Here is a 26,146-nt window from a genome sequence, read left to right as displayed (position 1 = left end):
CCGTCCCCGGGACTGAGGGGTGCTGCAGCAGGCTGCCCGAGCCATGGCTGACTGCGCTTCCTCCCAGCTCCCCCAGGGCTCCACGAGGCCCTGGGCAGGCAGTTAGGTCAGAGCCCGGCCATCGGGTGGGCCCCACTCCAGTCTCGCTGTGTCGCAGGGGGAGATGAGGACCAGCAGAGACGCAGGTGCACGTGCACATAGGGAAGACTGTGAGGACGGGCGAGGCGGCCCTGCATGCCCAGAGTGGTGGCCAGGGCTCTGCCCGAGGGTGCGCTGCCCGCTCATGTGACTGACGAGTTAGAGCGCGTCTGCCATAAAAGCCAGCTTGGGTAGGGCTCCTGCCACGTGATCCCTGTGCTGCAGGAACTCTGCATGCAAGGTCATTGCCAAATGCAGCCTTGACCTTGGACCAGACTGTGAGTCAGATGAACTCTGCAGTTTGTCCCATCTGTGTTACTGTGTAACCAGAACAGAAAATGGACCAAGACCGTCGTTACTGTTACACACCGTGTTATATCTGGACACCTCGGGGTCCTAATGCTTTTCTGAACATACAACAGAAACAACCCTTGACAAAGTGTTTAGTAATGGAGTGTATGGAAGACAGGCTGGGGAATCCAAGCAGCTGGGTGCACCCCTTCTCAGGGGGATTCTCAGTCCAGGTCAGCAAACACACCCTGAGCACAGAGCCGGGGGAGCCCTCCTTCAGGTGCGGTCCTGGCTCCCAGCTGATCTGATACTGTCCAGTAAAAACTCAAACGACGGCCTGCTAAGTAAAGAACAGAATGAACAACCAGATCCCTTAGCACAGAAGAAGGAAGCCATGTTCATTCAGCATTTATTAGTTACACACACGCAAGTTTCCTGACCAGAGAGTGAGACATACGTCAAAAACTAGAAAAATAAGTTATGTGCACATGTTTAAAAACCACAGTGTTTACATATTTCCCACTAATACTTCCAAGTTTCAGCCCACAGAGTACAGCATGAAACAATCACAGCATGAGTATTATTCAAGTGAAGTGCTGCTGGAACTAGCTGCACACAGGCCATCAGAAGGCTGCCACCTAGCCGTTAGAGGGAAAAATCGCGCGGCTCAAATTCAAGTTCACGTGTCGGTTCACAGTAAAATAGGATGGTGGACATTGTGCTTCTGATCTTTACTTTCACAGTCCTCTCTAAGGACAAAGACACAGACGCAGACCTGCTCTTCACAGAGCAGCCCTGCACAGCCGGGGGAGGTGAGTCGAGCAGTGAGACTCCTGTTGTCATGGGAGTGAGGACATAACTGCTGGCAAGTTCCTGCTGAGGACTCTGGAGAGCACGTTCTGCACAGGAGAAACTGCCAGGCTGAAACGGCGCCAAAATTCAGGAAGGCAGGCTCGGCGGCCTGGGCTGGCTGGGGCTGGCGGCCCTCCTCAGAGGAGCTAGGCGGCAACTGTTCCAGGCTTTGCAGGTCATCCTGCCTCAGCACAGCAGTCACAGCGCACATCACAGACCCACGGGCGCGGCCGGGCTCTGTCTGATTTTACTGATGGACTCAAATCCGAATTCCATGAGTTTTCAAGTCTCATGAGACACCGCTGGTGGGTTTTCTCCCCAGTCTTTTGAAAGCACAAACACCTTCTTAGTTCACGGCTGCACAAAAGCAGCAGGTGGGTCAGATCTGAGAATGGGCCGTGGTTTTCCCACCCCTGGTCTGATGGTCCTTTTCAATTTCATGCTTATACGTGTATATATCTCCCAAATACCACATGTGGCCACCTTATTGAAAATAACAAAGCATTCACTTAAAATAGCTTTTAGATAGGCATGATGGCACCAGCCTGTGGTCCAAGCTACTTGGGAGGCTGAGGCTGGAGGTTCACTTGAGCCCTGCAGTTTGAGGCTAGCCTGGGCAACAGAGTGAGAACCCATCTCAAAACAAACAAAACCATAAAGCCCACACTTCTCTTTTACCCCAGAACCCAGAACCATTTTACTGAACAGTAAGTTATTTCTTTTCCAAGTTATTTTTTTCTTTGGGTGGTGCTGGGCGTTGAACCCAGGGCCTTAAGCATGTCGGTCTGAGCTCTGCCCCTAAGTCACGGCTCACTACAGAACTGATCATGGAGATTACAATGGGTCTCTGGCCCTTGACTTATGTATCTAGTGGGCCAAATATGCAAGAAAACTCAAAAATTTGTCACTGGCCAGGGAACCCCCTTTCTTACAGAGTCAAAAGTGTATTCTAAGGTGCTTCTCTGGACATTTCTGCTTCGGTATTCTACTTCTAAAAGTCAATGCCAGGGCATTTGTTTTCTTAATAGAAAGAGGATGGAGGCACACGAATCTTAAGCAATGAGGACATTCTACGAACCCACCTGAACGCTCACAAACGAGGAGCAGAAATCAGCTGTCAACGTGCTGAGCGGGCCTCCTGACAGGCCTGGGCAGTGTCGGGAAGGCCGATTTCTGATTCTCCTTTGGGGTTGGGCACAGGGCAGGTATTGTCCCAGCCAGATGCACAGCAGTGGCAGGACTGCAGGCGTCCCACGTGCACGGCCGTTGTGCATCTGCCGTTCAGCAGCAGCTGCCGTGGCTCAGTGTGGTGAGCTGGGGAGCCCCGAGCAGCTACCTCCAGCACGGCTTTCCTCCTGTCTCCCCGCTACTGCCCAGCGTGAGCCGAGGGGCCTCCGTGCACAGAGGGGAGGGAGGAGCTGGAACTGCCTGTGTTCCTTTCAGGCTGAGCACCGACCCGTCACGGGGGACTGGGGGGGACGCGGTCTGTAAGTGTTGTTACCAGGTAAAAGGAGGCCTCGACCTCCTCCTCTCTGTGGACTGGCACCTTCCGTCCCTTCCAGATTACGGTGGTGAAGGCGCTTTTGCCCTCTGGAAGTGAAAGAGCGAACTTCACCAGGACGAAAAGGCTGGGCTCGGGTGGGCAGGTGGCAGGCCTCTCTGGGCCCAGCGCAGGGGCAGTGCTGCGCTCACAGGTGGCTCCTGTTCCTACCCTGCACGCTCCCTGTCTTGCAAGTCACTTTTGCCCAGGCTGGCGGTGACCTGAGCCAGGCGTACCTGGACACACTTAGGTGTGCTCCCGGCTCAGGAGCAGGTGGAGATTGGGAGGCCCCACTGTACGGCTGCCCCCTGATCCTGCGTCCCGCAGGGGCTCATTTCCTAGAGGAGCAACATGAAGCTTGGGTGGGACAAGGAGGGCTCCCATTTAATTGAGGACCTGGAGACAGAGCGCTCCTTCACCTGGCGAGCAGGCCGCTTAGTGCCGCTGCCAACGGCTGTTAACAGTGCCTGCAGGGCCCGGCTGGCCAGGGACGGGGTGCCGGGTCTGACCCACCTGCCAGTCCTACTCGGGGCTCTGAGCAAGTGCTCTGGGCCGAATGAGGCCTGGTAGCCTGGTGGGAGCTGGGCGTGCCCGCGACCAGGCAGGGTGACCTGAAGGGCGGGCCTGTCTCACTGGCCTGGCCCCGAGGCAGAGGGTCACGTGGGGTCCTGTGCTTCACTCTGCAGCCAGTGCTGGCTCCCTGGAGTCTGCAGCCCCAGGCAGGTGGCTGTGTTGGTCCCTTGTTAGGTAGCGGCAGGGGTAGGGTTTGCATCTATTTAAAGATCACAGATGGCTGAATGTGTAAAAAGTCCTAACTAATGGCCTGGTCACTCAGTCAATGGATGGCATGTCCCCGCGTGTGCGGCAAGCGTCCTTTACTGTTCTCCAGGCACGAGGCTCCTACAGGCCTCCGTAGCACACGTACTTGACTTCCAGGTACTCGTCAATGCCGTACTTGGAGCCTTCTCGCCCCAGGCCAGACTGCTTCACCCCACCGAAAGGGCACTCCACCGAGGAGATCAGCCCTTCGTTCACGCCAACCATGCCCACCTCCAGTTGCTCTGCCACCCTCCAGATCTGGGCAGGGTCCTGGGAGTAGAAGTAGCCTGTGGCGGGAAGAAAGGACACACACAGGACACGCGAATGTCCATCACAGACGCCACAGAGGTTGAGGCCCACGGGGGACTGTGTGCCCGGAGTCCTCCCCACTCCCCAGTGAAGCCCCGAGGGGGTCCTGCACCCTTCCTCATCCTGAGACGGGGAGGTCACCTTCTGCTTCTGCTGCAGGCTGGCCGGGCGCCCACTCTCCTGCCCGGCCCCTCACCTCACCCGCGGCTCCCACTCTACTCCTCAGTCCGTCCCGCACACCAGCGAGACGACCACGTGGCATTTCCTCCCAAACCTCCCCCTCCCTCCGGGACACTTGTGCAACAGGCTGAACTCCCCGGTGGGCGTCAGCCTCTCTCTCCAGCATCCGGAGCCGCGTCTCCAGACTCCGCCCTACGCTCCGCACCCTTTCTCACCTGCGCCTGGACTCCCGGCCCCCTCTGCCCAGGCTCTCCCTCCTCCAAACTGCCCAGTTCAGGGCGTGGCTTCCCCCACCCTCCCACCAGGGGAAGCCCAGGGCAGCCAAGCTCCGAAGCTCCGTTATCGGATGGACGCTGAGCCGGGTGTGCAGCAGGGGCGGGACCCTCCGGAGTGCTGTTCCTCCTCCTGTGGGGGCAGCCCTCCCGCCCGGAGGTGGCTTCCCAGCACCACCGCTCACCCACAGGCCTCTGCGTCTTCCGAGGCACTGCACTCACTGTGGGTGCCAACCCGGTTACAGGGGACACGCCGTGGCCACCTGGCCACCCCCAGACTGGGAGTGGCAGCCATTCACGAGGCCCAGCGGCAGACGCTCCCACTCTTTCCTCCCTCCACACTCTGCGGCTGCCCCCGGGAAGGGCTGCCTGGTCACCCAGGCTGTTAGGAGTGAGGCAAGCTGAACCTGGGGCTTCTGGGCATCACGCCTCTGGGAACGTGAGACCTCGGAGGTGCGTGACTCTCCCCCCAGAAACGCCTGCACTCTTCCTTCTTCACTGCTCCCCCAGCTCCCACCGGAACGCCCCCAAATGTGCCACTGGGACAAAGCAAAGACAGGGGCTCCCACAAGTCCGCCCGTGCCTCCGGGAGAGCGACAGAGTGCACCCTGCCGAAGTCTCACTCTCAAGGCCCAGGGAAGCGTCTGAAGGCAAAGCCTGGCATGGGCCGGCGCCCACGGCGGGACCACAGCTGAACAGGGACGACACCTACCTGCCAGCCCAACCTCAGTGGCGTTAGCGATGGCGATCGCCTCCTCCTCCGTATCAAACCTGCCAGAGGGAAGTCGGTCATGAGCAAACTCGGTACAGGAATAAGGAAAGCTGATTTCCTTCCCAGATCATGGCAAGAGGCGAATCAGACTTCAGCAGAGAGACCCCGGAGCAGAGTACGCAATGAACGGCAGCGACCTCTGAGACCCTGCGGCGTTCAGGGCTAGCGTCCTCTAATGGAACCTGGCCTCGTCTCTTCTAGGAGAACAAGGACATAGACAGCAAGCAGGGACGCCACCCGACAGCATCGCAGAAGAGGAGGATTCCTGCCTGGGTGCCCTGAGGAGGTGACCGCCACAGCTGTGGGGCAAGTCCGCGGCAGCAGAAAGGCCCGTTCAGAGGCCAAGGCCAGGGTCTGAGACGGCTCTGCTGTGCTACCACAGGGCTCGCCATGGTGCTGTGCCCGAGGTCCTTCCTCTCTGAAACGAGCTGGCCAAAGCCCTCTGTGGTCTCTTCCAGCATATCCTTTATTTCAGGAATGAGATCTGAGTGGTGTTTTTCTGCCATTCCAGAACTGTAACGGGGACACAAATTTCTAAGCATCCGATTTCTAATTCTAGAGGTCTGTCAGCAGGGGACTGGCAGCTGTCTCTGCAGGGCTGGCGGCTAGGCGGAGCTGGCTCAGAGGAGCTAACTTGGGGGTGCGGGCAGGGGGCAGGGGGTGGCGCAGCACAGCCTGCATTTCTAGCTAACACGTCCTTCCGACTTGGTGAGAAAACGTCCAGTTCACATTCTGGGGAAAAGATTGTCATTAAGACAAAGAAGTGTGCCTTTTCTCGGATAGCGGAATATGGGGACACTTCACAAGCAAGGTGGTAACAGGCTGGCAGAGAGGTGATAAGACATCTGGCCAAGCCCAGCTGGCACACTAGCCAATGCAGAACAGGCAGAGGCTGAGGCAGAGGCTCTTTCCCTTAGTCTATTATAGACAACTACAAAGTATCCTGGGGGGACACCTGGGGCAGGTAGGTGTGTTGAGGAGGGGTTTTAGTAGGGATGTCCCCTCCCTCCCTTGGCCTGAGCACAAACTGAGGTCTAAGCTTTGACCTCAAGCCCAAGCCAGGGGCTACCGATGAGCTCACCGGAAAGTCCTGAAACACCCAAGACATTAAGACTCCAGAAGATAACACACAGCCTGACCTACACCAGAGGAGGCAGAAGAGAGCCAAACCGTCAGAAAAGGGCAGTGTCTCCAGCAAGGTAAGAGAGAGCAGCGCACCAGGAGGAACCTGTGCGGGAAGAACCGACTGGAGAGATGGAGGAAGTGAGAAAGGCTAATTGGGGAAGAGCCAGGGTGTCCTTGAACTAACAGCAGCAGAGGGAGGGAGCAGCCAGGGGAGGCAGCAGGGCTGAGCAGGAATGGAGAGAAGAGTGAAGTGCTGAGGGGAGGCTTCTCCAGCAGACACCTGGGACAGGACGACAGCGACCAAGAAGTTCCCAGGACCAAACAGACCCTGAGATACCATAGAAAGGCCTTAGAACCTCAGCCTGAAAAAACCCACCAGGTCCCAAACCAGTCATTACAGTAAGAGCATCAGCGGCCAAGAGAAATCCGAGAGGTCCCCAAGGAAAAAGGTGAATGGATCCCTTTCAGAGGAGGGAGAGGCAGACATGGGATCTCTCAGCCATAGCTCTGGAGGTCAGTAGGCATGGAGTGCCATGTTCAGTGTTGAATCTAGAATTTAATCCAGGCAAATCACTATTTACGTGTGAGCATGAGATGGAAGATCACAGAAGGGCACAGCCGGTTCGTTCCCTACAGATTGCCATGGAAGAGCCCCGGGAAGACATTAAGAAGAGGAGGAAGGCCAGGTGTGGTGGTGCACTCTGTAAACCCTGTGGCTCAGGAGGCTGAGGCAGGAGGATCACGAGTTCTAGGCCAGCCTCAGCAATTTAGTGAGGACCTGAGCATCTTAGTTAGACCCTGTCTCAAAATAAAAAACAAAAAGGGCTGGGATATAGCTTAGGAATAAAGTACCCCTGATTAAGTCCCCAGGACCACCACCACCAAGGAAGAGGAGGAGGAGGAGGAGGAGGAGGAAGTTCAGCAAGAAGTAGGTAAATTCTGTTTTCTAAATTCAAAAATGGAGGAAGCCTGCCCTTGGGTCTGCTGAGCACAGACCTCTGCCTCCCCAGCCGCCCTCCCTCCACCGGCCCTCAGAAGGGCGCAGCCACCTCGCCCAGGCTGTTTTCCTTTGCCTTCTGCCGGCTTCCTGCGGCTAGGTCTTACTTGATAACTGGTGCCAGAGGCCCAAAGGTCTCCTGGTGAGAGCAGAGCATGTCCTGGGTGACGTTGCTGAGCAGCGTGGGCTCGAAGAAGTTCCTCCCATACTGGTGTCGCTTCCCGCCCATCACAACGGTGGCCCCCTTGGAAACCGCGTCGCTCACGTGCTTCTCTACCTGTGAGGAGGAAAGGAGGCTGGGGAAGGCTGGTGAGGGACACCTTCCGAGTGACGCCGCCTCTTAGGACGTTTAAGCCGGAGGACAGGGACCGTTTCCGAGGGACCGTCCGCGTGCCCGCAGCGTGCACCTTCACCCTGCCCTGCCTGGCCCGCGGCTCGGTCCTGCCACCTGTTCAGGGCTCTGCGGCTCCTCCTCCGCCTGCCGCCCAGCCGCCCCCGGGATCCGCTTTCGCTGCACTCGGGGCAGCCCTGTTTCGGGGGTCCGCGCTGTCCCTCCTGGACAGCGCCCTGGTTTGTTCCCGCACGTCCTCAAGCGTGGCCACTGCCACTCAAGTAGACCACGGGATTCCTCGGAGATGCAGAGGCCTGGCCGGCGGAGCGCAGGTGTGGGACGACCTTGGGAGGCGTCATGGCCTCCCCGCCAGCCGCGGCCTCCGCTCCGCACGCCAGTTCCAGAAAGGCCGCGCCCAGCTCGCTCGGTTTCCCCAGGCGCCTGCGCTGCCCACCTGCTCTGCGTGAGCCTCGTCTGCAGAGGGTCTTCACGGCCTCTGCTGCCTGGCGTCCTTCCACTTTCGGCTCAGGTTTCCACGGGTTTCAGAGGCGATGGACACAGGCCTGGGCGCATGCTGGCGCCCGCACTGGCCCTCGGTGGACGCGCCCCCTGCAGCGCCCGCACGGCGTCCCCGTTGGCCTGGGTGGCTTGCCCCCAGGGTTTGGGTTTCTAGAACAATTCTATTTAACCTTCTCAACCGAGCCCACCCCCTTTCCCGCTCTTTCCCCGTCATACCAAATGTTATTTGAAGCGTCTTTTCCTTGGATTCCACTCGGTCGTGGTATGTACATTAAAGCCGACCAGGCAGATTGTTTTCATTTATCTTTGCTTATTTTTTGTGGCGCTGGTGGTGGGACCCAGGGCCTCCTGCACGCCAGGCAAGTGCTCTGTCCCAGAGCTACATTCCAGCTTCACAGACTGTTTGTGAACAAGGTGCTGTTTACCGAGCTTCTTTCCACTCAGCCAGAAATCCCCCAACAGTGGTCCCCCGAAGTCCCGGTGCACAATACCATCGTGGGCACTAGTGGCACTTAAAACACTCCCTCGATGGCTCCCCAGGGCTGAGATCAGCACCGTCTGGGGCACTTCAAAACACCAGTGCTGGCTGCTGGCTGCAAATTGTGCAGCCACTCTGGAAAGCAGTATGGAGAGTCCTAAGAAAACTTGGAATGGAACCACCATTTGACCCGGTTATCCCACTCCTCAGTTTATACTCAAAGGACTTAAAATCAACACACCACAGTGACGCAGCCACATCAATGTTTATAGCAGCTTAACTCACAATAGCTAAACTATGGAACCAACAAGGTGCCTTTGAGCAGATGAATGGAGAAAGAAACTGTGGTACATATACACAATGAAATATTACTCAGCCTTAAAGGAGAATGAAATTATGGCCTATGCTGGTAAATGGATGGAGTTAGAGAATATCATGCTAAGCAAAATAAGCCAATCCCAAAGAACTAAAGGCTGAATGTTTTTTCTGATATGCAGATGCTAACTCACAATGAGGGGTGGAGAGAATAGAGGTACTTTGGTTAGACAGAGGGGAGAGAAGGGAGGGAAGAGGCCATAGGGGTAGGAATGATAGTAAATGAACTGGACATTATTACCCTATGTGCACATATGATTATATGACTTGTGTAACTACATGATGCACAACCAGAAGAATGAGAAGTCATACTCCATTTATGTACAGTGTGTCAAAATGCATTCTACTGCCATGTGTAACTGATTAGAAACACACACACACAGTGCTAGGCTCGGGTCTAGCTCAGTGGTAGCACACTTTCCAGCATGTTCAAGTCCTGGGGTTCCATCCCAGCACCACCAAAACCAAGCAAAACACCAATGCCAGGCCCTACTGTAGCCAAATCAGCCGTCAGTACCCAGGTGGGGCCAAGGAGCTACGGTCGTTAAAGGCACAGCAAGGGCTGAGAATTACCAGTTTGGGGATTTGAACTAGGATAAATCGTCTTCTCCAGACAAGCAATAACCCTGTTTGTCCCAGGATCCAAAGTCACCTCTGAGATGCAGGTGGTAGGTACCTGGCGGAAAGCGGTGCATTCTCCCTGGCTAGAGCAACCCAGGGCAGTGACCAGACCCTCGCCAGAGTGCCGTGACCTCCAGGCGCCCTAGGGAAGGCGGTGGGCAGGCCTGCTACGTGGCTGCCCCTGGCTGTCCAGGCTGGGGTTGTGCTCAGGAGGCAGGGACCAGCCGTCGGGCTATGCCTCACCTTGGTTCCTCAGTCCAGTCCCAGGTGGGCAGGGCCTGCACCTGGGGTCCCCGGCCTCCCTTCCTGCCTTCTCCCCACACACTTAGCTGCCAGTGTCTGCCTTTCGAGTAGCAGAGACTTACCTGGGGAACATACTGGATGTTTCCTAGTCTAACAGACTTCCCTGTTCACTCCCAAATGCAACTTTTTGAAGCAGGAGAATAGAGAGAAAGCTCCCCTAGGCGGTTGCCTAGGTTGTGATTTTTTCCAACAAATCCTTCCTAAAAGTAGTTTCGCTCCACCGTCTCTAGGTCTCGAACATGCCTCTGTGGTTCTAGATCCCTGCTGGGCCTTTCTCAAGGATGCTTCTGGAAGGGCATTTCATCATCCAGGAAGCTGACCCTACTGTGGCTGGAAGCTCAGGGAGGACCCTGGTGGACCTCACAGGACCCGCCAGTGGGAGCTGGAGAAGTTGGACAGAGGATGCGCCCACCATGGGAACTGGCAGGATGTTCAGAATTCCCCACTGTTCCTGAAACAGCCTCTCTGGGAACCTTACGAAGGTGTCTTGCTGGGCTGGGCTTTCGATTTTGGAATCAGACTTTACTCCCGCAGATGGGAAGAGGAGCTCACCTTCTCTACTGCTTTCTCATTGATCAGCGGGCCCTGAGTGGTGCCCTCCTCAAACCCGTTGCCCACACGCAGGCTGTTCTTCATCGCCTCAGCAAACTTGCTTACGAAGGCGTCGTGGATGCCCCTCTGCACCAAGAACCGGTTGGAGCAAACGCAGGTCTAGACAGAAGACGAAAACAAACCCAGGGTCAGCGTGACAGTGGTCCATCCAACCCAGAAAAGAGGGCTGCAGCTGCCTGACCATGAAGACCCTTCCCAGGGGCCCGCCTCCCTGCCCAGACCGCGCACAGTCCAGCTCTGAAGGTCGGGCACACGGCTGTCTGTGTGTGCAAAAGGAAAGAGGCCTGATTCTGAAAGCATCGAGCGTTCACGTCATGTGAAGTGTGAAGGGGAAACTGAGCTCAAGGCCAGATGAGGGCGGAAGCTATTTAATATGGAATAGCAACAATTTCATTTTTCATGATACAACCTTTCTGGTATATTTATTCTACTTCTGTAAAAATATTTAAAATTGCTTATTGGTGACATATGTATACACACACGTATATGTATATATATAATTTATTTATGTTAAATACTAGCAGTTGAACTCAGGGGTACCCTACCAACTGTGCCACATCTCCAGCCCTTTTTATTTTTTGAAGCAGGGTCTCACTAAGTAGTCAAGGCTGGCCTTGAACTTGTGATCCTCTTGCCTTAGCCTCCTGAGCCACTGGGATTATAGATGTGCACCATTACACCTGGTCTATTGATGGTACTTTTAAGGCCAAATGCTTAAGAGTATTTCTTAAGAAGCCAGAGTCCTGGCAGCCGTGGGGGTAGAAGCAGGAAGCAGGACAGGACCAGAGGCTCTGCCACCCTTCAGTCACCTAGTCTTTTTACAGTTTTAGCCTCTCATCCAGAAAATGCGAGATCTGTATCGGCACTTGAGAGGTCCCTGCCAGCTCTGACCGCAGGGTTTCCTGTGCAGACGCGGCTCAGCCTCCACTCTCCCAAGACACACCAGGTGCCATGCCGGGCCCCTGTGCCCTGTACCTGCTGCTCCTGATGCCCCCATCTCAGGTCTTTGGAGACTGCAGGACTGTGATTTCCCCCAGGATTTGTCCTGAACACTTTTCTATCTTCTTTCCTTTACGACTGAGGGACTAACTGAGTGCCACTGGTACATTCCTAGAATCCCAGCAACTTGGGAGGCTGAGGCAGGAGGATCACAAGTTCAGGGCCAGTCTCAACAACTTATTTGGAGACACCATCTCAAAAAAAAGAATGGGGATGTGGCTCAATGGTTAAGCACCACTGGGTTCAATTTCCAGTTTAAAAAAAAAAAAAAAGGGACTTTGGGCCTCAGACCTTGGCTCTTGAAGGCTGTTTCATATCTGACATGGTTGCATCAGTTAAGTGAAGAAGATCCCTCACTGGACAGAAATCTATGAAGCAACCAGAGTTAAAGGGCAGGACAGAGAATGGAGAACCACGTGCAGTCCAGGCAGCTGCTGAAGCTGGAGCCTCCCTCCCTTCTCTTTGGACGTCTACAGCTGGCACAGTCCCTAGTGAAAGGAAGGCGCCTCCTAAATGTTGACTGAATAATCGAACGGGAAGGGATTAGGAGCAGGCAAGGCAGCAGAGGTGGCAGGATCTTTGCAGGACGGGCCATCTACACTCCAAGCCCTGACACCTCCACAGGACTCACCTGCCCAGCGTTCCTGAATTTTGATGCCAGGGCCCCTTCCACAGCCTGGTCCACATTGGCACTGTCGAAGACGATGAAGGGGGCGAGGCCGCCCAGCTCCATGGAGACCCTCTTCACAGAGTTCGCTGCATAATGCAACAGGATCTGCAGGCACGGGGAAGGCAGTGAGCGCCAGTCAGTTACCAGGTGCTCAGCCTTTGTCCACGAAGCCACCCAAGCAGGAAGAAAACAAGGCACACGCGGTGTCTGGAAAGACCACCTCCACAAGGAGAGGGAGAAACAAGAGTGCACATTCATATTTGCTTGGCTCGATGAAGAGTACTGGGGACGAGAAGCAGCAAAAGTGATGACTTATGGGGTGAGCGCGAGGCTCCCGAGGCCCAGTGCTAACCTCTCGATGTCTGAACCGCACAGCTGTGCTACCCACTCAGAAGACTGCATCTCATGAACCCCAACACAGGAACGCCGCCGCTTATGGACTACCACTGGTAACAGTCCAAGGCATGTATTCCATATTCAGACTCACGCACACGTACTTTTTTAACAACAGAAAGAAATGTGGTTAAAAAAAAAATCATAGTTTTCCAACCTGCTTTATCTCCCCATGAACCTAAGGAACTTCTTAACTTGTTCACAACCCTGTGCACCTTGCTGCTTTAATGGAATATCTTCCCATGCAAATCTTCTCATGCCAGCAGGCCTGTTCTGGAATGTTCTGGAATGTTCCTTTAAATAGCTGCCTGGTATTCCACTGCATGGTTGTTCTGCAATGCATTTATACGCCTCCATCTGCTGGACATCCGGGTTATTTCCAATTCCTTGCTACTAATGAACACCGTGATTGATCCCTCAGGACGGATTTGGAGAACTGTCAGCTCAATGCATGAGGGTCAGGCTTTTGGTGGATACAAACCAGTAGACTAATACCCAGTAACAGGTTTTAGGGTCTGGGAAAGCTGCTCGGGATGTTTAAATTCTTTATGACGAGACATAGGTCTCAATCCAGTCAAGACTGAGAAGGAAAACCGCTCCAGAGGATTCAAGGACGGGGTTCCCGGGCCCAGGCTGCCCTGAGCACGGGCCAGGTGACGTGCAGGCTGAGGCCCCGGGTCTGTGACAGGGTCCGGGGTAGAGGAGCGCGGCTGGACAGCCGCGCCTGCCCTGGGTCTGCTCTGTGCCGCTCTAGCCATCAGACGTCCCACGGGAGAGTTAGCATCCAACACAGGAGCAGAGTTCAAGGACTGAGCAGACCTTCGGGGACGCAGCTCCACTACCTCCACTTGGAATTTTTAAGCAATGCTCTCTGCCGGGCCACGGACGTTTCCTGAATCTGCGATAAAGATCCTCACTGCTGGGTCACCGTCGGGCCACCGAGTCACCTGCACCAGCCCTGGCACAGGCCCTGTCCCCTGGTACCTGTCCCGCCACCTGCACTTGCTCCGTGTCCTCTGACGGCCTCTTCCCCCCACTCTGCTGTGCTTCCCCAGAGCTGCGGCGGTGGCCTGCTCTGGCTGGCGCTGGAGGACTGTATGAACTCCCGTCCCCTCCTGCTGAGTCCTGTGGCCCCGGTTCCCAGCGCCGACCTCCTCGGGAGGGATGTGACCAGTCCAGCTCACCTTCCCTGCCTGGGTCACCGGCCAGCCTGGAGTTGTGCTTCCCTCAAATGGCTGCTCGTGGTTCATTCTCCGTGGGGCAGAGGCCTGTGCGGTGGGCGGCCACTCAGCGGGGCGGGAGGGCGGCCGCCTGAGAAGGGGTGAGAGCGGCACAGGCTCGTCCAGCAGAGGTCGCCCTGGGCCTCAGCGGAGAGTGGACTGCGCCTGAGGACCAGGAGCCAGTGCTGGTGGTCTGCGAGCTCACTTTGGAGGAGACATTGGACTGCAGATCACGTGCTGGACCACTGGGCAACCTCCAGCCCTGACCATTCTTTGGCCACATTGTCACTTTTCCCTCTGAGTCGCTAGAGGCAGATCGCTTCCTGGGAAAACAGAAGCAGAGCCGGGCTTGGCAGGAACATGACTGGAGGTGTCCAGGAGCCGGGCCAGGCGGTGGTGTTGCTGAGGGAGCTGCAGAGAAGCAGCAGAGGGCGGGTGTGGCCGCGCAGCTCCGGGCTCTGTGGCGTGATGGCAGAGGTTTGCAACCCCTCCTCCTGGGCCCTCCAGCCGCCTCATGTGATGCCTGCGTTCTCTGCACACACGTCCACAGGCAGTTATGGACCTGAAAGTTCCTGTTTTGATAGGAATGGTGGAATTCCAAGATGCCACCCCTGAGTGTGAGCTTATGGGGTGCCAAAGCTGACTGGCACCTGCATCATTCCCACCTGCTTCTCATGCTTTCTAAAAGTGACCGGTTTCATAAAAACTCTCAGATTAGGGTCAGGTGGTTTATCTGCTGTGTGCTTACGTGTACTTGTGGCATGAGCGTATGCACATTTGTGGACACACGGACCAGCAGAACAGTACATCATCTGGAAACAACACCCACAAAAACTGCGGTTCCACCCTGACAGTTTTCTCTTTCGAACACATAAAAGGAAAAATAAAAATGTATTCACAGGAACACAGGTGGTGTCTTGAGGAGAGACCTTTTCAACATTCAGGGGAAGAAGTGAACTGTTAAAGGACCTTTCCATGTCTGTAAGCTCCCTTGTGCTGCGCACATCTCTGTTCAGTTCTAAGACACCCTCTCACCCATTAGTCATGTGTTTCTGGAATCTCCAATTCAAGACTGTGAAAGAAGCGAGCATTGCAGAATTGGAAGGAACACAGCGGAGAGCAAGCAGCGCGTCCTGGGGACGTGGTGGGAAGCTTGCTGCCCAGTTCCTTCGCTCCTCTGGAACAGGAGCCCACACGTGTCCCCACAGGGGGGACCATGCAACCATCCCCAGAGGGCACTCAGACCCAACTGCACTGGAGTTGGGATCCCTCTAAACACAGTGCTCAGGGCAAAGCACTGTTTTTGATTTTTATTTGCTCTATTTACTTATTCACAACAGCAGAATGCATTTCGATTCCTTGTACACAAATGGAGCACAACTTTCCATTTCTCTGGTTGTACATGAGGCAGTCACACCATTTCTGCAATCATATGTGTGCACAGGGTGATGTCCATCTCATTCCACCATCTTTCCCACCTTCCTTCCCCCTCCCCTCCCCTCACTCCCCTCTGCCCAATGCAAAGTTCCTCCATTCTTCCTTACCCACCTCCCACCCCCATTATGTATCAGCATCCACTTATCAGAGAAAACATTTGGCCTTTGGTTTTTTGGGATTGGCTTATCTCATAAAGCGCTGTTTTACACTAAAGAGAAAACACTAGATGACCTTATTTTCTTTGGGCTCCAATCACATACCTTTCCCGTGGCCGTGGACCCTGTGAAGGAGATCTTGGACACCAGCGGGTCAGTACAGAGTGCTTCTCCCACCTCCTTGGCCTTGGACCTTGAGCAAGGGACCACGTTGTACACTCCTGGGGGGATCCCCGCCTGGTTTGCAAGCTACAGAGAGACAGAAACACATGGCCGCAAATCACCAAACAGAAAAAACCAGAAAGCAATAGAAGTCTAATCTAAAAGGAACTGTGAAAAATCAAACCGATCTTGGGGACAGAAAAACAATATATTTGGGGGGATCAGAGTGTAATTCAGTGGTACAGCACATGCTTAAGATGAGAGAAGCCCTGGGTTCTATCTCTGGACCCCCCCCAAATTATATATATTTGGAACTGAAATAAGATTCTTATGATGCTAAGGTGATGCCAGCATCAATGCGATGTCAAGAATCATTAAAATAAAACTTCTTAGGGAAGGAATTTCAGTGCCACCTTCTGTTTACAAGCTTGGATTTCTTCCCCAAGAAAGAAAATGCAGAGGAGAGAGTGATAAGCATCTTCGGTTGACCTGTAGCGCCAAGGGCAGGAGAGTGGAAAGGGGCACCCGTGAGCCCCAACCCTGCACGCGGCAGGCAAAGCCGTGGAGAGGCTGGAGCAGGTCACAGGCACAGCCTGACGGAGTAGACGCAGGCAGTGTGACTGGCATGGCCCAGAGGGGACTGAGGAGACGTGATGTCCAAATGCCATGTGGTGACCTGGAGGGAATCCCCGAACAGGAGAAGAGCAGGAAGTAAAAACTAAGAAGATCTGAGTGTTAATGACGAAGCACTAGTGGCTCGTTAAGTGAGACGGTTGCACACAGGTGCCCAGGTCAGGCCTCTACCGCCCACAGGTGCCCAGAGGAGAGGGCCTCTACCGCCCACGGCTCAGTGAGCTCGGGCTGGATCTGGGAGCCCAGTTAACACAAGAGCTGATCAACAGGAGGAAAGCACACAGGCTGGTGCACGTTTGTATGCACAGAGGTGCAAGGTGGCGAGATGTGAAACAGTGACAGAGCATGATACTTCTCAGACAGTGAGTGATGCGTCTGCGAAGGAGTCACGGGGTCTCCGATGAGGAGACACGGGGTGGGGTGTGAGGGCCAGCCGGACGAGGGGTTGCTTCGCAGAGTCTGTTCAGGTCTGCTGTGGCCCCAAACCAGCCTCTGGCCCTCAGGGCTCTTTCCAGTCTTGTGCAGGAAGGACAGTCACTTCGCAGCTTGCTGCACGCAGGAAAGTCAGGCCGAAGGGCCCTTGTGGAAGCTACAGGCCTCAGGTGCTTGCAGCTGGAAATGGTCAAGATGCCACTCAGCATCTTTGAGAGGGCACGTCCTTGACTGGCACCCTCACAACAGCAGGGGAAGCGGAGTGCGGGGTACGGGCTCCATCCCCTTTCTCGGCCATCCTCCTTGACACGCAAAGCACCAGGACCCGAAGGAGCAAGTCGGGTGCATCTGAGGGGAGAGCGCGCCGGGAAAAAGCAAGCGTAACGCCAGAGTCAGGGCAAGGCTGGGGGAGTCCAAGGAGCAGCGGGGGCCAGAGTGGGCCAAGCAGATGAGTGACAGACAAGTCAGAAGGGCACTGGCGGCTGGAAGGGGACGACCCTGAGTGACAGGAGAAGACATTCAGGGTTTCAAACAGAAGATGAGCTCTGGCTAAAGCGGGCTGGCCTGTGCGGGGGAGAGCGTAAGTAACACAGGCCTGCAGGCATGGCACGCCTGTGACCCCCGCACCAGGGAGGCTGAGGCAGGAGGACCGCAAGTTCAAGGCCAGCCTAGGACTTAGCGATATCCCATCTCACAATAAAAAATAAAAAGGGTTGGGTATGTGGCTCAGTGGTACAGCAGCCCTGGGGTCCATCCCCAATAACAACAACGAAAGGGGGGAGCACGCCCGGTGTGTGTTTCTAAATGTGAGAAATGCCTGCATTTTAGTGCCCATTTAATGACAATGATGGATAACTGTCATTTTTAGGGTCCGCAGGTATAAGAAAATCCCCCATGTATTATTATTACTATTATTACTATTATTATTTGGAAAAGGAATATCTGACTTAACTTCCAGTAGACTAACACACCCCTCACGGCAGAAGATGCAGGTAAAGGAGGCTCCAGAACTGCTTCTTTCTGCCCCTGATAAAATCCCCTCTGGACTCTGTGGGCTCAGCACAGCAGAGGCTCACCTGGGCCAGGGCCAGGGCGGAGAAGGGCGTGTCCTCGGCAGGCTTCACTACCACGGTGCAGCCGGCTGCCAGGGCGGCCCCCACCTTCCGGGTGATCATGGCGCTGGGGAAATTCCACTGGGATCAGAAGAGCAGAGCGCATAGTAAGAGCCAGGAATGCCTGGATATCCAGAGGTGGGAAGTCACTCAACAGACCTCCTTGCACAACCGACAGGCAAACCTGTTCTCCGGCTGCCCAGGTGACCTCAGAACACCTGGCCCTGCCAAACTGAGGGACCCAGGAGACAAAGGCTCATAAAGACAGGAAACAATTTTCGAATTTGACACGGCACAAAACTATCTAGACCAGTGTTTCCTGTCAAGGGTCAGAGATTAAGGCTCTTAGGCTTTGTGGGATGTAGCTTCTTTCACAACTACTCTGTTCTGCAGCTGCATCAGCATAGTCACCGAAGATAAGATGTGCACAAATGGACATGATGTGTCCCAATAAAACTTTATTTACAAACATAAGCAGTAGCCTGGGTTTGTCCTGAGGTCCTTGGGAGAAAATATTGTGGACATCTACATACATATCTAGATCTCTATGGTATTGAGGGTATGCATCTGCCTATCTATAAAGCCAGTTTACTTTGACAAACACTTGTATAGTGCTTATTCTCTGCCGGTTATTATTCTAAGCACTTCAAAACAATAATTAAATCCTTATCGCATCTCAGTGAGGTCAGTGTCATTGCCCACGGTCACATGACTGGTAAACAGTAACCTTCAGGTCAAACCTGGTCAGTCCCAGCAGGAAGAGGGTCCCACCTGCACCTGTGCTGAGCAGGGAGAGACAGTGGTCTTGAGACCAGGGGCAGGTGCTGGAGGGAAGGCCACTGGACCTCAGCGGGTGGGGTGGGAAGGGCTGCCCGGTGAGGGAGGCGGGAGGCGGGAGGCGGTGCCGGCCAGGCAGACGCTGCACCTTACTTCTGACCTCTGCCCTCCAGAGCCAGGCCCTGTGCCTGCTGGCACGTGCACGGATGCTCTGCTACCGAGAACCCCAAGTTAAACAAGAAAAGTCTTCCACATGAAGGCACATTAAAAACCGCCCCCATCTCAAGTCTTTTACAAAATGATGAATTCTGGATCTCTTCAGAGGCACTAGGCCAGGCTGGGAGGAAGCCTTCGCGCTGAGTCACAAAGCCCGGCTCCTCCCGCAGGCTGTCCCACCCCCACGGGCACTGCCAAACACATCCTCCCACTCCTGCCACCCCAGAGGCCTTATCATAGAGGACCCGAAGCACCTCCACATCCCACAAAGGAAACAGGAACCCACCCAGGACGAGCTCACCTGTGCAGGAGGAAGAACAACGGCTTCCCAGGCCCCCAGCCTCCTGCCCTGGGCCTGCCGCTCCTCCCCAGGCCTGCTCCTCCTGCCCCAGGTCTGTCCCTCCAGCCCCTGGCTGCCCCTCCTGCCACTCACTCACCGGCGTGATGACTGCTGCCACACCCAAGGGCTGCTTGAGGACCAGGGCCCGCTTCCCCTTGGCACTGGTGTGGATAATGTCCCCGTAAATGCGGCGTGCTTCCTCTGAAAACCACTCCAGGAAGAGGGCAGAGTACAGGACTTCTGCCTGGGCCTCCTTCAGCGGCTTCCCCTAGGTCGGATCAGAGCAGGCCACGGTCATTACCTCCTGATAAGAAGTGCATGGCGGTGTTTCTAACTCCCTCAAGGGGCGGGAGAAGTAGAGAAGCCCAGGACAACAGATGCAGGGTCGATGGGAAATTCCTAACTGTGTGAGTCTTAGAAAGCAGGGTCACCCGCAGTGGCAGAGTGTGCCCAGTGCCTCGCCTACCCTAAGCCACCCGAGCATCTGTGTTCTGAACGTGCTTCCAAGTTAGGAAGAGACACCTAGCACTGCGCCTTCTCTTTTCGTCTTCCTTCCAAGATCTCCGATGTTGAAACCCAGTGTAAAATCATTCATCACAGCTAGGGAGGAACTGTCGTGCCTTTAGAAATACACCCCACCTATGAAAAACCAAATAGTCGCTTGGGAAAAACCCGGGATGGTGGAAAAGGAGTATTCATGTAGCTCCGAACAGCATGGATTTCTGCAGACCAGCAAAGAGTGAACTAGAATGCATAAATTTCGCTTTACCGACATGACCGCCAGGCAGGGTCTGGACGGGGCTCTGGCAGCAGACAAGGAATCACTTAGTCTCCAGCCCCAGAGCAGCACTGGGGGAAGACAGAGGCTCTTGCAAGCCTGCGTCTGAATGCTCCAGGGCAGTTTCTCAGGGTGCCATGGCAGGACCCCGAACTTACGCTCTCGGCCGTGATTAGCTTGGCCAGGTCGTCCTTGTTTTGGATCATTAAATCGTACCACTTCCGAAGTAAGAAACTCCTCTCCTGAAACAAATAAGGAGGCAGGGAAGTAATGAAGTGTGGCATGCAGGATGGACTGGCCGTCAGCCTGTTTCCTCAAACACTGGCAGTGTGGGGTGGGTAGTAGGTGCCAGTGTCGCTGGGCTATGGGATGCCCAGATAGCTGGAAAAACATTCTCTGGGTGCCTCAATATAATTGCCTTTTATCCAGAAGAGATTAGCATTGGAATTGGTGACACTAAAGGCAGTTGGCCCTCACCAAGGCACCGGGGCCACCCACTGAGGACCTGAGCAGAAGAGAAGGGGAAGGAGAGCCACTGACGCTCTGCTTGAACATCACCATCTGCCCTTGGGCACTGGTGCACCCGGTTTGCTGGCCCTCAGACTCAGACTGGAATCTCACCCCAGGGTCCCTGGGTCTCCATTATCATGTGAGTCGATTTTCATGGTAACTCTCTTCCGTGCGTCTCCATAGACGTCCTGTTGCTTCTGTTTCTCTGGAGAGCCCCACACTTGGGGAGACATATATTGACCCTCTTTGATAGGTGTTAACACAGACCAATATCAAATTGCATCCAATGTGCACTGAGTCATAAACTATAAAAGTGTTGTGGAAATAGCTGGTATCGTTTATGGTAAACAAGATTAATTTCACCACACGAAGGAATAGTTTCCTACTTTTAAAAATTATTATTTTTCTTCAGGCAGGCCAGGTGTCCCAGCCACGTGGGAGGTCAAGGTGGGAGGATCGATGGAGCTCAGGTATTTCAGACCAGCTAGTCTGGGCGACCCCCATCTTAGGAGAGAAAAAATTCAGACGGTGGTAACAGACACACAACCCCTGGAGAGGAGGCGCTGATAGCTCTCCGGCTGTGTCTGTTCTGTAATACATGCGACTTGTCTCCTCATGCCATGGAGCACCAGTTAGGAATCCGACGACCACAGGCCTGCTACCAGGGGTCACTCTGGGTGAGAGATGGAGTACTAAAATCCCAAGGCCTGGCTCACAGAAGTGAATTAAACAAACTGCTGGGACTAGGCACCATGCTGAGTCTCAGAAGACAGGACAAGAAGAAAAGCCAGTGACCTGCAGGCGGAACATATGAACCCGTGGAGGCAGGAACCACCCTCTGTGGGCGAAACCCTTGGCATGCCACATATAACTGTGCCCCAAACAGGGGTGGTGGAGTCCTAACCCCCAACACCTCAGATTGTGATCTTATTGGAGAGCTGGTCTCATGAGAGGTAATCAAGGTAAAATGAGGCCATCCGATATGATTGGAGTCCCTACAGAAAGAAGTCTGGCCACAAACACGGAAGGACACCTACAGGAAAGGTGTGAAGAGACACCAGGAAAGGGCCACCTCTGGGCCCAGCAGAAAGGCCTGGACAGTCCTTCCCTCACAGCCTTGGGATGGAACAGCTCTGCCGACACTTTGATTTCATACTTCCTGCCTCCAGACCTGAGACCTGAGTCTCTGTTGCTCAAGCTCCCAGTTGGCAGCCTTTTGTTACAGCAGCTGTAGAAAACTGATACACATGCTCCTCAATTTACAATGGTGCTTTCTACTCATAAACCCATTGGAAGGTGAAAAGAGCATCAGCTGGAAGTGCTGTGGAGCATCCTCACTTAGCCACGCAGTGCACTGGAGGCACCATGGCTGTCCTGGGAGCTGTGACCCACTGCCGCTGCCCAGAGTCAGGAAGGACAATATCCCACTGCATGCAGCCACCTGGGAGAAGATCCCACTTCAGAATTCCAAGGACAGTGTCCACTGGTGATATCACTTGCACACCAGTGAGAAATTGAAAATTCCCAACTTAAAACCATCCTAAATTGGGGGTTATCTGCACGATCTGGGCGAGGGGCTGTGTGGATGCACAAGATTCAGGGCTCCTGAGAGGTGGAACAATGGACAGGCAAATGGGGTCCCAACTCCAGCTCCCCTCTGGACTAGCAGGGAGGTGAGGACTGGTGGCCTATGGGCTTCTCTCAGTCAGTCTCCTCTTCATGTCCTGAATCACAGGCTACTGCAGGGGCCGCTGAGAGGACTAAATCCAACACATGCAAAGCACCAAGAACAGTGCTTAACTGTGGTGAGTTATAATAATGACCTTCAAAGATGTCCATGCCCTGGTCCCTGGAACCTGTGACTGTTGCCTAACATGATAAAAGGGACTTTGCAGATGTGATCAAGGACGCTGAAGTGGGGAGATTATCCTGGACCATCTGGGTGGATGCACTGAGGTCACAAGAATCATGGGAGGCAGGAGGGTCAATGTCAATGTCAATGTTGGAGCGCTATGTGACAAGAGAAACAGGCTGGAGGGATGAAGGTCGTGGGCCGAGGTGCACCAGCAGCTTCTAGATGCTGGAAAAACCTGGGAAAGGATTGTCCCTGGGAACCTCCAGGAGCAGCAAAGCCTTGCCGAGCATTTTGGACCTGTAACTTTCAAAACTGTGAGAAATATTTTGCATTTTGTCAAGCTTCTAAAATTTATGGAAATTTGTCAGAGCAGTCATAGGAAACCCATGCATTGTCTTACAAGCCCGTCAATAAGAATCAGTTCAAGAAGGGGGGAGGTGACTGGGCCTGGATCAGGGAGGGGAACAGACCCAGGGAGAAAGACCACAGTGGCTAGGAGGCAAGGGAGGGGGCTCACAGCAGCTCTCCCTATAGCATCTGCTGCCCACCTCCCGCAGCCGGGCCTCTGGGAACCACCACGTTCTCTGAGAACCCCTGCTAACTAGACAGATATTTCCCTGAGAAGTCCCGGGCCCCTGTGGATGGAGCTAACAAGGGGCACAGACAGTGGATTGGTGGAGTGATGGAACACAGGGTGACACCAGAGCCCTTGTGAGGCCCCAAATAATGCTTGAGGGCGCAGGTCTAAGGCCTGACCCACCACCCTGCGGAGACCGCCAGCCGTGCACATGCGCAGTACACACACGTGTGAGCAGTTGCGGACATGCGCAGTGCACACACGAGGGACCAGCTGAGGGCATGCGCAGTGCACACACATGTGAGGAGCCGCGGACATGCGCAGTGCATACATGAGGGACCAGCTGAGGGCATGCGTAGTGCACACACGAGGGACCAGCTGAGGGCATGCGCAGTGCACACACACGTGTGACTTCCACACATGCATCTCCAGCCGGGGCTCGAGTGTCAACTCCAACTTATATGTCCTATGGCCTGCGCACATCCTCATCCGCGATCCCACGGATCTCTCAGGCCATGTGTATCTCATACTGGAACCATCTCAGATGGCGGTTCCTCCATCCTCCCACTCGGCCCGAAGACCTGGGTCCAGTTCTGCCTCCCCTCTCCCTCACACCCCAGAACGCGCCGTTGGAAAACACAGCTGGCTCTACCTTCCAAAAACATCCACGTTGGCGCCACTTGCCACCACTCCCTGGCTTTGGCTAGGCCCGTCACCACCTGCCGCCTAAACCACAGCAACACCCATTAGTTGGCAAGTGTCTTGTCCCCCAGTGGGCCATGTGCTGGAGGCCGGGTCCTCAGCGTGGTGACCTTGGAGGGTGGGCCCTAATGAAGGTCCAGATCACGGGGGGGGGGGGGGGGGGGGGGGCATGCCCCTGGAAGGGATCAAGGCCATTTCCAGGGAGCTTGAGTTACTTCTTAAAAAGGAGAGGGCTTAGAGAGAGCCAGACGGGGGGCTCTGCCTTCCCGTCCCCACGTGGGATCAGTCGCTCCCACCATGACACTGCCATCTGCCATCAGCACCTCACCAGAGGCCAAGCTGATGGGGGCCGCCTAATCTTGAACTTTGAGCCTCCAACACTGTGAACTAATAAACCTCTTTTCTTTATAAAGTTAGCCTGCCTCAAGAATGTCATTATTAATGCAGAAGGGACCAGCACGTCCTCCCAACAGGCCTCTGCTTCCTCCACTGCCCTCCTTCAGTACCTCAGCACTGGGAGAGTGTCTTCCAGAATGTACATCAGATCATCTCTCTGCTTACAACCCTGCCATAGCCCCACCTCACCCAGAGTAAAGCCCCAAGTCCTGAGAATGGGCCATGCATCCCCAACTATCCAGTACCCTCCGCTGGCTCTCTCTGACTCTTTCCTGGTCTCTTCGCCTTTGCTCAGTCCTCTCTGGCCAAAGTGCCTCCTTCTGTTCTGCAAACAGGGCAGCCACATTCCTGACTTGCTTCTTCCAGATTCCCTCACCTCCTCTGTTCTTCAGGTCTTATACCCTGGTGAGGTCTACCTTGATGCTACAGGCCCAAAGGGTCTGCTCCTAAAAGTGCTAGGTTGAAGTGCTAATCATAATGTGACTGCAAGTGGAGATAAGGTCTCTAAAGAGGTGATAACAGTTAAGATGAGGTTACTGGGTGGGCCCCAGTTCAATATGGTTGGTGTTCTTATAAGAATAGATTAGGATGCGGTCACATTAGGATGCAAGCCAGGCAGCAAAGCCTCAGAAGAAACCAACCCGCTGACCCCTTGACCTTGGACTTTCAACCTCCAGAATTGTGAGAAAGTTTCTGCTGTTTCTGTCTCCCAGTCCGCGGTGCTGTAGGCAGCGCGAGCGGACTACTTCATCGGACCACACTCCACTGCAACTGGTCCTGGCGTTGTACGCCGGTGCTCTGCACCCCCCTACTGGACTGCACGCTCCTTGAGACTCAGAGCAGTGGCCATTCTCTACCGCCCGGCACTGATGCTCCAAACTTATTTCTTGTTTGTGTCCTTTCTTGTTGCTCTGGTTTTCTGTAGTGTGTACCCCGGGAAACTGAGGGCAGGAGGGAGATGTCGCAGCTGCTTTCGCTTTTGTGCCAAGGCCCTCTGCTCCGGCCCGGGGCCGGCGCTCTCTCCCTGCATCCGACGCGCTCTCACCTTGACCGAGACCCCCCTCCAGCTGCAGAAAGCCTCGTGGGCGGCGCGTACAGCGGCGCGGGCCTCCGGCACCCCGCAGTCAGCCACCATGCCCAGCGTGGCGCCGCTGGCCGGGTCGTACACTGGGAAGGCGGCGGCGGCCGGGAGCCAGCGGCCGCCCACGAAGCTGTCGGTGCGCAGCAGCGCTGCGGAGAGGCCCGCGGGGCCGCCAGCGTAGCTGCGGAGCTGGGCCCGGCCGGGCGCCGAGCAGCCGGCGCGGGGGCGGAGGCGGCAGCCCAGAGGCGCCAGCGCGAGGCCCGAGGCCCCGCAGCTCCGCAGCCGAAAGCAGGTCGCCATGGCCCAGGCTGCAGCGGCGACAGTTGCAGGAACAGGCAAGCGCGCGCGCGCACGGGAGCGCAGGGTCGCGGGAAGCGGGCGGAGCGAGCGGGCGGCGGGGACGCGCGGGCTGCGGAGCGCCAGGCGGCAGGTGGCCGAGTTCAGAGCAGCGCCGTCTCTGTGCTCTTGGCTCTGACTGCAGCGCCAGAGGCTGGACCTTGCCCTGATCGCCGCGAGGCTTCGCTCCCTGCGCGTCTTCTCCGGAAGGTTGGGGCGGAGCGGGAAAGGCCCGCAGCGATATGCTCTCGCGGACGGCTGTCTCCTCGGGTCGGGTGCTCATTTGTATGTAGATCTCAGTTCTCAGCTGCAGCCGCAGAACCGCCTCTTCCCCCTGCGCCCTAAGTCCGGTACCCCTGCCCTGGGACCTGGGCTCGGCTCCTAGATGAGCCGGTGCCGGTCTCAGCTGCCAGGCCACCATCCGGTTTCTCGGTCGGGACGCTCAGGCGCAAGTAGGATCGGGGAGCTGGTTCTCCGAGGGGCCGAGCGCGGCTCAGCGTTCCTTTGCTTGGTTGCTTTTCTGGTTGTGTCTAGGGAATCTGTCCATTTACTGGAAGCTGGATGCTCCTGATAAGCAACATCCACTTTGGACACAGACATGGATCCAAAATCAGAATCTATCGTCAACGAGTTGCCTTACGTTGGGTTAATTAAGCAATACCTGTCCTCTTGCTTGCCAATGCAACAATACCCACCCTACATGTTTGTTAGGAACTAGCGTGTAATGCTTAGTAATTGCTCCATTAAATTCAGTAGTGTTTAAAGTCATACTAGCTGCCCTAGGTCAACCCATTAGTAAGATTAAAACTAGGCCACCAAATAGTAAATGGA

The 26,146-nt window shown here is 55.2% G+C and overlaps 1 protein-coding gene across 1 annotated transcript; it reads right to left on the bottom strand.

Annotated features, from left to right (window-relative positions):
* Nucleotides 1-821: 821 nt before the first annotated feature.
* Aldh5a1 (aldehyde dehydrogenase 5 family member A1) lies at nucleotides 822-25,451 on the bottom strand. The gene is made up of 10 exons (XM_047557630.1): nucleotides 24,944-25,451; nucleotides 20,017-20,100; nucleotides 19,178-19,348; nucleotides 17,712-17,828; nucleotides 15,514-15,657; nucleotides 12,165-12,308; nucleotides 10,475-10,633; nucleotides 7,403-7,572; nucleotides 5,114-5,172; nucleotides 822-3,927 (listed from the first exon to the last, which is right to left on the bottom strand). The coding sequence occupies exons 1-10, from the start codon at nucleotides 25,277-25,279 to the stop codon at nucleotides 3,722-3,724; spliced, it is 1,590 nt and encodes a 529-aa protein (XP_047413586.1). The 5' UTR covers nucleotides 25,280-25,451; the 3' UTR covers nucleotides 822-3,721.
* Between the last annotated feature and the right edge of the window lie 695 nt (nucleotides 25,452-26,146).

The sequence above is a fragment of the Sciurus carolinensis genome, chromosome 7 (assembly GCF_902686445.1).
Source record: "Sciurus carolinensis chromosome 7, mSciCar1.2, whole genome shotgun sequence".
Taxonomy (NCBI): Eukaryota; Metazoa; Chordata; class Mammalia; order Rodentia; family Sciuridae; genus Sciurus; species Sciurus carolinensis.
The sequence above is the reverse complement of the archived record's forward strand: the minus strand, read 5'-3'. Positions and strand labels throughout refer to the sequence as shown.